Source organism: Kogia breviceps, chromosome 9, assembly GCF_026419965.1.
Source record: "Kogia breviceps isolate mKogBre1 chromosome 9, mKogBre1 haplotype 1, whole genome shotgun sequence".
NCBI classification, from domain to species: Eukaryota; Metazoa; Chordata; class Mammalia; order Artiodactyla; family Physeteridae; genus Kogia; species Kogia breviceps.
The window spans coordinates 113203587-113217396 of NC_081318.1; the positions used below are offsets into that span (position 1 = coordinate 113203587).

At 46.7% G+C, this 13810-nt stretch overlaps 1 protein-coding gene and 1 pseudogene across 2 annotated transcripts in view; one reads left to right on the forward strand and one right to left on the reverse strand.

Moving 5' to 3' along the window:
* LOC131762289 (checkpoint protein HUS1-like) overlaps window positions 1-13810 on the forward strand; it is a 31586-nt gene that overhangs the window by 13910 nt on the left and 3866 nt on the right. The window contains exons 4-8 of one of the 2 annotated variants that reach the window (XM_059073771.2): window positions 3306-3413; window positions 4436-4510; window positions 8043-8142; window positions 11251-11394; window positions 12283-12319. In XM_059073771.2, coding sequence (XP_058929754.1) covers window positions 3306-3413; window positions 4436-4510; window positions 8043-8142; window positions 11251-11345 — 378 coding nt within the window. In that variant the 3' untranslated portion in view covers window positions 11346-11394; window positions 12283-12319. Of the gene's footprint in view, window positions 1-3305; window positions 3414-4435; window positions 4511-8042; window positions 8143-11250; window positions 11395-12282; window positions 12320-13810 lie in introns of those variants that run through there. The other variant, XM_067042986.1, reaches the window with a different exon arrangement.
* LOC136794884 (large ribosomal subunit protein eL24-like) lies at window positions 7168-7764 on the reverse strand (annotated as a pseudogene).

The window sequence follows — 13810 nt, forward strand, 5'->3', positions numbered from 1 at the left end:
CTGCAGTAGTTATTTGCACTGTTTTATCTTCCAGGTCACTTATCCGTCCTTCTGCCTCAGTTATTCTGCTATTGATCCCATCCAGAGTATTTTTAATTTCATTTATTGTGTTGCTCATCGTTTCTTGCTTCCTCTTTATTTCTTCTAGGTCCCTGTTAACTGTTTCTTGCAAATTGTCTATTCTACTTCCAAGATTTTGCATCATCTTCACCATCATTATTCTAAATTCTCTTTCAGGTAGATTGGCTATTACCTCTTCATCTGTTAGGTCTGGTGTGTTTTTATCTTGCTCCTTCACCTGTTGTGTGTTTTTCTGTCTTCTCATTTCGCTTATCTTACTGTGTTTGGGGTCTCCTTTTTGCACGCTGCAGGTTCGTCGTTCCTGTTGTTTTTGGTGGCTGTCCCCAGTGGCTAAGGTTGGTTCAGTGGGTTGAGTAGATTCCCTGGTTGGGGGGACTAGTGCCTGTGTTCTGGTGGATGAGGCTGGATCTTGTCTTTCTGGTGGGCAGGTCCTCGTCTGGTGGTGTGTTTGGGGATGTTGGTTACCTTATTATGATTTTAGGCAGCCTCTCTGCTAATGGATGGGGCTGTAGACCTGTCTTGCTCTTTGTTGGGGATAGGGTGTCCAGCACTGTTCTTTGCTGGTCCTTGATTGAAGCTGGGTCTTGGTGTTGAGATGGAGATCTCTGGGAGATTTTTGCCGTCTGATATTACGTGGAGCTGGGAGGTCTCTTGTGGACTAGTGTCTTGAGGTTGGTTCTCCCACCTCAGGGACACCGCCCTGGTGCCTGGCTGGGGCGCCAAGAACCTTTAATCCACACGGCTCAAAATAAAAGGTAGAATAAATAGAAAGGAAACAAAAGGAAGGAAGGAGGGAGGGAGGGAAGGAAGGAAGAAAGGAAGGAAGAAATGAAGGAAGGAAGGAAGAAAGGAAGGAAGGAAGGTGCAGAGGAAGAAAGGGAGGAAGGAAGAGAGGAAGGGAGGAAAGAAGGGGGGAAGGAAGGAAGAAAGGGAAGGAGGGAAGAAAGGATGGAAGAAAGGAAGAAAGAAAGGGAGAAGACAGAGTAGTATAAAGTATAGTTATTAAAATAAAAAATAATTATTAAGAAGAAAAATTTCCTTTAAAAAAAAAAAAAAACAGAAAAATGGGTCGGTCTAACCCTAGGACAAATGGTGAAAGCAAAGCTATACAGACAAAATCTCACACAGCAGCACACACATACACACTCACAAAAAGAAAAAAAAGGGGGGGAAATAATAGTATATCTTGCTCCCAAAGTCCACCTCCTCAACTTGGGATGATTCGTTGTCTATTCAGGTTTTCAACAGATGCAGGGCACTTAAAGTTGATTGTGGAGCTTTAATCCGCCGCTTCTGAGGCTGCTGGGAGAGACCTCCCCCTCTCCTCTCTGTTCGCACAGCTCCTGGGGTTCAGCTTTGGACTTGGTCCCGCCTCTGCGTGTAGGTTGTCCGAGTGCGACTGCCCTTCGCTCAGACAGGACGATGTTAAAGGAGCAGTTGATTCGGGGGCTCCAGCTCACTCAGGCTGGGGGGAGGGAGTGGCACGGGGGCGGGGCGAGTCCGCGGCGGCAGAGGCCGACGTGTTGCTGCACAGGCCCAAGGCGCGCCGTGCGTTCTCCCGGGGAAGCTGTCCCTGGATCCCGGGACCCCGGCAGTGGCGGACTGCACGGGCTCCCGGGAGGGCCGGTGTGGAGAGTGGCCTGTGCTCACACACAGGCCTCTTGGTGGTAGCAGCAGCAACCTTAGCGTCCGACACCCGTCTCTACTGTCCGTGCCGATAGACGCGGCTCGCGCCCGTTTCTGGAGTTCCTCTACGCGGTGCTCTTAATCCCCTCACCTCACACCCGAGGAAGCAAAGAGGCAAGAAAAAGTCTCTTGTCTCTTCGGCAGCTCCGCGCCCGCTTCTAGGTCTCCTTTAAGCGGCGCACTTAATCCCCTCTCCTCGCGCCCAGGCAGCAAAGAGGGAGGAAAAGGTCTCTTGCTTCTTCGGCAGCTCCAGACTTCTCCCGAACTCCCTCCCGGCCAGCCGTGGCGCACTAGCCCCCTTCAAGCTGTCTTCACTCTGCCAACTCCAGACCTTTCCCTGGGATCCGACTGAAGCCCGAGCCTCAGCTCCCGGCCCCGCCCGCCCCGGCGGGCGAGCAGACAAGCCTCTCGGGCTGGTGAGTGCCGGTCGGCACCGATCCTCTGCGGGAATCTCTCCGCTTTGCCCTCCGCACCCCTGTGGCTGAGCTGTCCTCCGCAGCTCCGGAGCTTCCCCCTCCGGCGCCCGCAGTCTCCGCCCGCGAAGGGGCCTCTAGTGTGTGGGAGTCTTTCCTCCTTCACGGCTCCCTCCCACTGGCGTAGGTCCCGTCCCTATTCTTTTGTCCCTGTTTATTCTTTTTTCTTTTGCCCTACCCAGATATGTGGGGAGTTTCTTGCCTTTTTGGAGGTCTGAGGTCTTCTGCCAGCGTTCGGTGGGTGTTCTATAGGAGAAGTTCCACGTGTAGATGTATTTCTGATGTCTCTGTGAGGAGGAAGGAGATCTCCGCGTCTTACTCTTCCGCCATCTTTAAGCCGTCTCTGTTTGACTCTAAATCCAATGTTCTCTTTCTCTAACCTAGACCTTTTCTCAGCATGGTTGTGTCTTCTGAGCCTTCAAAGCTCAGAATGGAATTCGCTTTTCTTTCTTAAAGTGCAGAATATTTTGGTCTGTGGAGTATCAGAGGAGCCCCTGCACATAGACAGGCCGAGTTTTATCCTTCCAGCAGCACACGAATGTCCTGTGCACACGGAACGGTCTCTCGGTCCCTTCTGCATAGCAAGTCAGCTTGTGCTTCACGACTTTACATGTGCTCTTCTCCCTGCCTGGGAGAACACTGTCCCCCTCGTCTCTATTTTCCCATGACTGGCAGCTCATCCTGTTCGGGTCCTATCAGAAACGTCGCCTCTCGGAGAAGCTTTTCCTGACTTCCCACTCTGAGGCCCTCCTCACATGCTCACCTGGTCGCTGTTTTGCTTTCTTCAAATCTGTAGTGATTATATGTAGTGCACCCAGCTTGTATAGTTTGTGTTTCCTTCCTTACCCACCTGTACCTCTGGAACAGAGGGAACCTTATCTTATTCTTGTTCACCACACTTGTCAGCTCCTAATAGGACCCCAAGCTGGATAGGCACTCCATAAATATTTGTTGAATTGAGAACATTCTGGTTAGATTTCGTATCAAGTTTTTTTGTCTTTCAGTTCTTTTTTTTTTTTTAAGTGTTGACGAGATACAAATAATTTTTAATTTTTCTGTTGGCAGTTATCCGTGTCAAGCAGTAGTTGTGTTGTGACACATGACATCCCTGTAAAGGTTATTCCTAGAAAACCGTGGAAGGACTTACAAGAACCGACGGTCCCAGATGCTGACGTGAGTGATGCCCGGCGTCCTGTCACTCACCACGTATGAAATGGTGTGATTTGAATTCTCTGACTTTAGGTAAAGTCTTGCGGTAGGTTTTATTTGAAAGTTGTATAGTGCCTGAAAAGAGGTAGTCATTTTTAAAGGACACTCCAGGAAAAAAAATTGCAATATTTGTCTGTAGTTGTTTACATAAAACATTCTAAAGTAGCTGTTTACATAATAGAAATGCCACATTCTTTACAGTTAGGGGAGAGAAAGTCTTGCCCAATAATAACGCTTAAGTAAAACTAAGGTAGTATTTTGGAGGACCGTCGCATTTATCAGGAGTAACGAACGGTCCTAGGCACCAGCTTGGGTTTCACAGAACATGGTTTTTTCCTTTGTCTCGTAAGGAGTGATGTCCAGGGTGTGTGTAAGAGCCAAAAGGAGAGCCTGCTTTATGTCTGACAGGAGTCCCAGAGCCACTGGAAATAAAGATGATGCCCAAGGGTCAAACTCTTGCTCACGATTTATTGAAGAGACTGTGAAAATACTGCGAATGGAATATTTACTTGGCTTTTACTAGAAGACATCTTTGCTGGGAAAAAGCCAGCATGGTACCAAGTACTGCTGTGACCCAGGCTGGGCGCTGCTGCAGAGAGTGGCCCCCCCGTGTTTCTGCACAGAGTAGGAGGCGGACCTTGAGCCTGGGCGTGAACCCCTGGAGGACGGCCTCCACCGCGGTGCCGGGTCTTAGTCCCCTGAGGCGTGTGCGGGGCATCTTGGCTGCAGGGCTGTAGTCTTGGAACCAGGGAATGCCTGCAGGGACATGGTCACTGATGTCACCAGAGGCAGGCATGAGTGAGTGAAGTTGTAGAATTGTTTTTCTTTTTAGATTTTAAGAAGGACCTGTATTCAGGCAATTTAAAAACAAAATTCCAGAGCTTTGAAGCGTACGCACATTGCAAACAGATAATGAGCACCTGTCGGTACTTGACTATGTTATGTTAATGTTTCAGTACTACTGACTTTTCTCATGTGCTTTATAGGTTAGTATTTATTTACCAGTCCTGAAGACTATGAAGAGCATTGTGGAGAAGATGAAAAACATCAGCAATCACCCTGTAAGTCCTAACTTCTTGGAAAAGAGCTCCCAAGTGGGTGGTTTCGGCTGCGTGTCCTGGGAGGAGCCTCGTCTGACGGAGGCTTGGTGCCCTGCCATTCACCACGTGGCGTCCGCATGGGGCGTCCCTCACCCCCCGGCTCTGGGGGCCTGGCTGGTTGTTGAGAGCCTGCAGTCTTACAGGTGCCCATAGCAACCTGCTCTAGGTCTTCTCAACTTTCCTCACTCGCATTTGCCCTAGTCCCTCACATCTGTATTAATAGTATGTTAAGGATATATTCAACAGTCCTGGCTTTCTTTCCGTATGTTCTGGACAGCATAGTACATGTTTTATGTGATAATGCACGTATTTTCTTATGATCGTTGATGCTGGCCATCAGATCATTGCCAGATGTCTCCGTGAGCCCAGGACCGAGATCCCCCGGGGCACAACCCTCTTCCTGTAGGCAGCTCCTAGGTCAGGTCGAGGGTCATGTTCACTTTCCCGTTTACTTCGGTGAAGGTTTTCTGCCAATGTCATGACACGCTGTATGTGACAGTGACGGTGTTGGGGGATTGTGTGGGTCATTCTCCTTCCCTCCCGAGGTTCTCCTGAGTTCTTCACTCACCCCCCAAACTCATTCCATTGTGTCCCTGGATGTTTCATTATAGAAACCCCTGTCCACCTGGTGAAACCTTTGCTCTCCGGTGTCTGTAGGCCGGTTACTTGCCACATGGCTCCCCCCTCCCTGCAGGACCCCTCTAGACTCTTGTCCATTCCCACAGCACGGGTTCCTCCCAGGCCCCGTCTCCGCCGTTCACGCTTGGCTGCTTCTCTCCCGTTGTCCCCTGGGAAGCACTTAGCCCTTCTCACTGCTCCTCAGAATTCCCAGGCCTTCTCCCACCACACTGGCTGTAAGCCCCTCCTCTGCCGAGCTGCTCTGTTCAGCACTACGTAAGTTACCTGCTAGCACCCGGGAACCCCTCCTGAAGTGGCAGCTTCCTGAAAAGGTCAATTGTCTTAACCGTCTCTGCGTGACGGCCGCCCACCGTGGGGTTGCCAGTCAGCTCGTGGGTCACGGGTGTTTGCGCACGGACCCGGAATGAAACTTAGCTTCCAGAGATCTTTGGAATTACAGAAGTTTCCTGAAGCCTGGAAAACGCCGATGGGCTGTTTTATTGCCGCAGGTGTGCTCGCTTGAGAGTAATTGTCTTTCGTGACTTAATCTTTACAGATTTCACTTTAATTTACGATGGCTTCGCATGAAGCAGTGTGTCCTGGGCAGACATGGGTGTTCTGCTGTGCCTGCCTTGATGTTGATCCAGTTGTCAGGCTGGGAGCTTCCTCTGAGGATACCCTGGGGACCTCCAGAGAGGTTCGAGAGGCCCAGGCGAGAAAAGGCAGGGCGATTCAGTCAAGGATCCCATTGTTTGTTCTTTTGGTCCAAGGGAAATGAGTCAGCAAAGTCGCCTCGATAAAATCATCAGAGGGGTTTTTCTCTTCCCTGGAGTGTTGAGAAGCGAGAATGTTGTGGAAGTGGCTACTGCACTGCAAAATACGAAATGGAAAGTTATCAAGCATACGGAAAGTTGGAGTGGCCAAATGCATAACGAGGTCTACTTGAGTCCCCAGAATTCCGTGTCTGAAGATTACAGGCACGAGAACTAAGGAAAATGAGTAGGACTTGACACGTTAAAAGTATCCCTGTCCCGTCAGACGCCCCAGCGGCGCTTGTTGAGACGCCGTCCTTACCTTACTTCCTTTGATGAGAGGCGTGGCCAGTGGGGGTGGGTTGCGTGTGCGACTCCGGTAGGAGCAGAAAAGCAGGCGTGGACTGACAGGAGTCTCCGTCAGGTTTTAAGGCATTGGGATCCCCTCCAACCAAACGCAAGTCGTGGTTCGGGAGGTCTGCGGTGGGGCCGGGCTGAGTTTCTGGCGAGCGCGCAGGGACGCTGTTGCTGCGGGGGACACGCGCTCCACTCGCCCGTGGCCTCCGCCCCTCCTGCTGCGCCTCTGTAGCGGCTCCTCGGTGAGACAGCCGCCGTCATGCGCGGCGGCTCGGTGGCCGTCTTGCGTTGCTGGCTGAGCCGAATGCTGACTTGCACGCTGCCACGCGGGCTCTCCGAAGACCTGCCAGGCTTTAGAGATGGCCAGATACCGACGGTAAAAGGCGAAATGCAGCGTGCCCTGGGCAGATGACCCAAATCTTAAGCGTGTCATGGGTCCGATATCTTTCTCTGAACCTCGTTTCGAGATTCTGTCCGGTTTAGAGACCCTATCGGTTGGTGGAGGGCGGAGCTTGAAAGAAAAGGGCCCCTCTGATCTTGGGGTGAGTTCCAGGCGCTACTGGGGCAGGGAGAGGTGTGGCCGGTAGGGGCCGGGCGGTTGGTCGCCACGCCCAGCTGTCCTCTGAGTGCGGAAAGCACGGCGGCCGTGGGGCCCCGCAGCTTGTTGGGGTCCTGGACACCTGACGGCATCTCCGGGCCTTTCTGGATTTGGAAATCTTACTTCCCAGTGTCTGAGTTTACTTTTTAGGTAGAGGGTTATGTTCTCCTGATATCCTGAATGCTTTCTGAGTATGTGGAATTGGCAGTTGTAATAGATGGTTTGGTCCACTTATAAAGATAAGGCGCGCAGGTGGTGAGCCTCTAACTTCACGTTCTCTTCTGGTTCTCCTACCTCCATTTTTTTTTTTTTTTTTTTTTTTTATAGTCAGATCTTTATTTAAAAATCCAAGCTGCCAACTTAGCGTTTTCCACCAACACGGGGAGCAGAAACTTTCACAGGCTTCACAATCTTTTGCTTAGGTGCTGCCTTTGTGGGAGCCTTTGTAGCAGCCATTGCTGTCTTTTTAGATGCTTGCTTAGCCTTTTTTGCTTCCTTGGCAGCCCTGATAGCTTGTTCTCGTTGAGCCTTCCTAACTTCAGGTTTCTGATTCCTCTTGGCCATTATATCAGCAAGAGATGCACCAGTTATGGCCCTCTGGAATTTGCACGGCGAGTTCTTTTCTTTTGAATTTCTTCCGACTGTCCCTTTTTGTGCTTTCTTCTGTAGAGGACAGTCCAGTTGATCTGACGAGGATTCCTCTTGGAAAGGAATGCCGACTCACATTTTGCATTAAGAAATTGGAAAACCTTCCCGTCGGTCCTGGCATAGCGCCTCCCGTGTCCTGGGTAGATCTTGTAGCCGCTGAAACTGCATAGCTCGACCTTCATTGCTGCTAGCGCCGGAGAGAAGAAAAGATGGCGAAAAGCCTCCATTTTGCAAGAGTCACACAATGTCTGTGTTGTCAGAGCTGCTAGCAGGGACCCCCAGCCCCACCTGTTCTCAGGTCTTCCCACGGCGCTCTGCACGTGGAGGGGCTGCTCTCCGGGGATTTCTGAGTCCCTGGCTCTCAGGCCTTGTCTTCTTGCTGATGCCACGTGGGGCTTGGTGCTGTCAGGAGTGCCCTGGGTTTTGGGGGGCTACCTTGTCACCTGGTGTGTTGGAAGCTGATGTCCGCTTTCTTTTCACTTTTTACTTTTCTTAACACTGTGAAATACTCAATCTGCAGATTATTGAAGCAAACCTAAATGGAGAATTGAACTTGAAAATAGAAACTGAACTAGTGTGTGTCACAACTCATTTTAAAGATCTTGAGAAGCCTCCATTAGGTAAGTTTCTTGCTTGGTTATGTTTTGCTTTTGTTGTTTCAGATGACATACCATACCGAGGTCTCTAGATGGAACATGGTTGAACTTTGGGTGCCTGTGTTTCTTTCGTGCTCGGGAAGGGAACAAATAATGGGGCTGGATCACCTGTTAGTGCCGTGTGGTGGGCAGGGGAGCCTCCTGGGCATGCGGAGCTGTGCCTCCACCAGGGGCTGAAGGGTGAGCCCTGGGGCTCCCTCATTCCTCATCCATAAAACCTGGGCTTGGGCTCAGTCTCCAAGAGCCCTTCCAGCTCTTCACTTCCTGTGCCTTCTCCCAAAGATTGTAGTTTCTCACTTGGGGTGGAGTCAGAAATGTAGATGACGCTTCTCATTTTCTCCTACTTTTGTGTGTGTGTATTAAAAAAGTAAAAAGTTTTTCTTTCTTTTTTTTTTTAATTGTTGGAATACAGTTGCCTTACAATGTGTTAGTTTCAGGTGTAGGGCAGAGTGATTCAGTAATACTTACATATATATATATATATATATATATTCTTTTCCTGATTCTTTTCCCGTATAGGTTATTACAGAGTACTGAGCGTCGTTTCCTGTGCTGTACAGGAGGTCCTTGTCATTTATTTTATATGTACTGGTTTATACACATTAATCCCAAACTCCTGGTCTATCCCTCCCCTTCACCTATTCCCTTTGGTCACCGTAAGTTTGTTTTCTAAGTCTGTGAATCTGTTTCTGTTTGGTAAATAAGTTCATTTATATCATTTTTTTAGATTCTACATATAAAGATATCATATGATGTTTGTCTTTCTCTGTCTGACTGACTTCACTTAGTATGATAATCTCTGTGTCCATCCATGTTGCTGCAAATGGCATTATTTCATTCTTTTTTATGGCTGAGTAATTTTACATTGTGTGTATGTACCACTCCTTTATCCATTCTTCTGTCTGTGAACATTCAGGTTGCTTCTGTGTCTTGGCTATTGTAAATAGTGCTGGAATGGACATTGGGGTGCATGTATCTTCGAATTACGGTTTTGTCCAGGTATACCCCCAGGAGCGGGATTGCTGGATCATATGGTGGCTCTATTGTTAGTTTTTTAAGGAACCTCCATACTGTTCTTCATAGTGGCTGCACCACTATGGCAATATACCTTGCCACCAACAGCGTAGGAGGGTTCCCTTTTCTCCCCACCCTCTCCAGCATTTAATTGTTTGTAGACTTTTTGATGATGGACATTCTGACTGGTGTGAGGTGATACCTCATTGTAGTTTTGACTTGCATTTGTCTAGTAGTTAGCGATGTTAAGTATCTTTTCATGTGCTTTTTGGCCGTCTGTATGTCTTCTTTGGAGAAATGTCTTTTTAGATCATCTGCCCTTTTTTTGTTTGTTTGTTTTGTGGTACGCGGGCCTCTCACTGTTGTGGCCTCTCCCATTGCAGAGCACAGGCTCCGGACGTACAGGCCCAGCGGCCATGGCTCACGGGCCCAGCCGCTCCGCGGCATGTGGGATCTTCCCGGACCGGGGCACGAACCCGTGTCCCCTGCATTGGCAGGCGGATTCTCAACCACTGCGCCACCAGGGAAGCCCGCCCTTTTTTTAAAAAAAATTAATTTTGGGCCGTGTTGGGTCTTCATTGCTGTGCATGGGCTTTCTCTAATTGTGGCGAGCAGGGGCTACGCTTCGTGGCGGTGCGTGGGCTTTGCATTGCAGTGGCTTCTCTTGTTGCGGAGCACAAGGCTCTAGGGTGCGTGGGCTTCAGTAGTTGTGGCACACAGGCTCTGTAGTTGTGGCTCGTGGGCTGTAGAGCACAGGCTCAGTAGTTGTGGCGCACAGGGTTAGTTGCTCCGGGGGATGTGGGATCTTCCTGGATCAGGGCTTGAACCCATGTCCCCTGCGCTGGCAGGTGGATTCCTGACCATTGCCCCATCAGGGAAGTCCCTTCTGCCCATTTTTTGATTGAATTGTTTGGTTTTTTGAGACTGAGATGCTTGAGCTGTTTGCTGATTTTGGAGATTAATCCCTTGTCGGTCGTATCGTTTGCAAATATTTTCTCCCATTTTTGGGTTGTCTTTTCATTTTCTTGATGGATTCCCTTGCTGTGCAAAAGCTTTTAAGTTTAATTATTTGTTTTATTTTTGTTTCATTGCTTGAGGAGGTTAGCTCCACAAAGATATTGCTGTGATTTATGTCAAAGTGTGTTCTGCCTATATTTTTCTCTAAGAATTTTATAGTGTCTGGTCTTACATTTAGGTGTTTAATCCATTTTGAGTTTATTTTGGTGTATGGTGTTACAGAATGTCCTAATTTCATTCTTTTACACGTGGTTGTCCAGTTTTCCCAGCAGCACTTATCAAAGAGACTGTCTTTTCTCCATTGTATATTGTGGGATTCTTTATAAAAGATTAGTTGACCACAGGTACGTGGGTTTATTTCTGGGCTTTCCATCCTCTTCCATTGATCTGTATTTCTGTTTTTGTGCCAGTAGCATACTGTTTTGATGACCGTAGCTTTGTAGTATAGTCTGAAGTCAGAGAGCCTGATTCCTCCAGCTCCATTTTTCTTTCTCAAGATTGCTTTGGCTATTTGGGGTCTTATTTGTTCCCATCCAAATTTTAAAATGTTTTGTTCTAGTTCTGTGAAAAATGTCATTGGTAATTTGATGGGGATTGCATTGAATCTGTAGATTGCCTTAGGTGGTGCAGTCATTTTGATTCTTCCAGTCCAGGAGCATGGTATATTTTTCCATCTGTTTGTGTCATCTCTGAATTCTTTCATCAACGTCTTATAGTTTTTGGAGTGCAGGTCTCTGCCTCCTTTGGTAGGTTTATTCCTAGGTATTTTATTCTTTTTGATGCAGTGGTAAATGGGATTGTTCCCTTAATTTCTCTTTCTGATCTTTCGTTGTTCATGTGTAGAAATGCAACAGATTTCTGTGTATTAATCTTGTGTCCTGCAACTTTACTGAATTCGTTGATGAGCTCTAGTAGTTTTCTGGTAGCATCTTTAGGATTTTCTATGTATAGAATCACGTCATATGCAAACAGTGACAGTTTTACTTTTTTTCCAATTTGGATTCCTTTTATTTCTTTTTCTTCTCTGATTGTTCTGGCTAGGTCTTCCAAAACTATGTTGGAAAAACGTGGCAGAAGTGGACATCCTTATCTTGTACCTGATCTTAGAGGAAATGCTGTCAGCTTTTCACCGTTGACTATGATGTTGGCTGTGGGTCTGTCATATATGGCCTTTATTACGTTAAGGTAGGTTTCCTCTGTGCCCACTTTCTGGAGAGTTTTTATCATAAATGGTGTTGAATTTTGTCAAAAGCTTTTTCTGCATATGTTGATGCATGTTGGGATGATCATATGGTTTTTCTCTTTTTTGTTAATGTGGTATATCACACTGATTGATTTGTGGATATTGAAAATTCTTTGCATCCCTGGGATAAATCCCACTTGATCATAGTGTATGATCCTTTTAATGTGTTGTTGGATTATTTTTGGTAGTATTTTGTTGAGGACTTTTGTGTCTATGTTCATCAGTGATATTGGCCTGTAATTTTCTTTTTTTGTGGTATCTTTGGTTGGTTTTGGTATCGGTAATGGTGGCCTCATAGAATGAGCTTGAGAGTGTTCCTTCCTTTGCAAATTTTTGGAAGAGTTTCAGAAGAATAGGTGTTAACTCTCCTCTCTGATAGAACACGCTTGTGGTCCTGGACTTTTGTTTGTTGGAAGATTTTGAATCACAGTTTCAATTTCAGTACTCGTGATTAGTCTTTTCATATTTTCTAGTTCTTCCTGGTTCAGTCTTGGGAGATTGTACCTTTCTAAGAATTTTTCCATTTCTTCTAGGTTGTCCATTTGATTGGCGTATAGTTGCTTGTAGTAGTCTCTTATGATCCTTTGTATTTCTTTGGTGTCTGTTGTAACTTCTCCTTTTCCATTTCTCATATTGATTTGGATCCTCTCCCTTTTTTTCTTGATGAGTCTGGCTAAAGGTTTATCAATTTTGTTTATCTTTTCAGAGAACCAGCTTTTAGTTTGATTGATCTTTTCTACTTCCTTCATATGTAGTTCATGTATTTGTGCTGTGATCTTTATGATTTCTTTCCTTCTACTAACTTTGGGTTTTGTTTGTTTTTTCTCTAGTTGCTTGTTTTCATATCCATTCAGCCAGTCTATGTCTTTTAATTGGAGCATTTAATCCATTTAAATTCAAGGTAATTACCAGTATGTATGTTCTTATTGCCATTTTGTTAATTGTTCTGTATTAGCTTTTGTAGGTCTTTTTTCTTCCCTTCCTCTTTTGTTCTCGTGTAATTTGACGACTGCCCTTAGTGTTGTGTTTGGATTCCTTTTTCTTTTTTGTGTGTATATGTCTTGTAGATTTTTGGTTTGCGGTTCCCATGGTGTTTTGATATGGCGGGCTGTATATATACAAAACTGTACTCTCGTTTTCTCACAATTGCTGGTTTTCATGTCATATTTGTGTGTGGATGATTTCCTTCTTTTACTGTATGCTTGCCTTTACCAGCAAGCTTTACCATTCCTCATTTTCTCGTTTCTAGTTGTGGCCTTTTCTTTTTCGCCTAGAGAACTTCATTTAGCATTTGTTGCAAAGCTGGTTTGGTGATGCTGAATTCTTTTAGCTTTTTGCTTGTCTCTAAGGCTTTTGATTTCTCCACTGAATCTGAATGGGAGCCTTGCTGGGTATTCTTGGTTATAGGTTTTCCCTTTCATCACGGAAATACACTGTGCCACTCCCTTCCGGCCTGCAGAGTTTCTGGTGAGAAATAAACTGACAGCCTTATGGGGATTCCCTTGTACGTTACTTGCTGCTTTTCCCTTGTTGCTTTTAATATTTTTTTCTTTGTGTTTTATTTCTGTCAGTTTGATTACAGTGTGTCTCGGCAAGTTCCCCCTTGGGTTTGTCTTGTATGGGACTCTGCGCTTCCTGGACTTGGGTGACTGTTTTGTTTCCCAGGTTAGGGAAGTGTTCAGCTATTATCTCTTCAAATACTTTCTCGGGCCCTTTCGCTCTCTCTTCTCCTTCTGGGACATTTATAACGGGAATGGTGGTTTGTCTAACGTTGTCCCGGAGGTCTCTTAAACTGTCGTCATCTCTTTTCATTCTTTTTTCTTTATTCTCTTGCGCATCAGTGATCTCCCACCATTCTGTCTCCCAGTTCACTTAACTGTTTGTGTCTTCTGCCTCATTTCTTCTGCTATTGATTCCTTCTAGTGTACTTTTCATTTCAGTTATTGAATTGTTCCACTCTGTTCCTTATATCTTTTAGCTGTTTGTTAAACATTTCTTGTCTCTCCTGGGTCTGTGCCGCCATTCTTTTTCAGAGGTCTTGACACGTTTTTACTGTCATTACTCTGATTTCTTTTTCAGGTAGATTGTCTATCTCCACTTCACGTAGTTGTTCTTCTGGGGTTTTATCTGGTTTCTTCATCTGGAACATATTCCTCTGCTGTCCCATTTTGTCTAACTTTTGGTGTTTGCGATCCCACAGGCTGCAGCATTGTAGTTCCTCTTGCTTCTGATTTCTGCCTCCTGGTGGGTGAAGCTGGTCTAGAGGCTTGTGCAGGTTTCCTGGTGGGAGGGATTGGTGCCTGCCCACTATCAGGTGGAGCTGGGTCTTATCCATCTGGTGCACAGGGACTTGGGGAG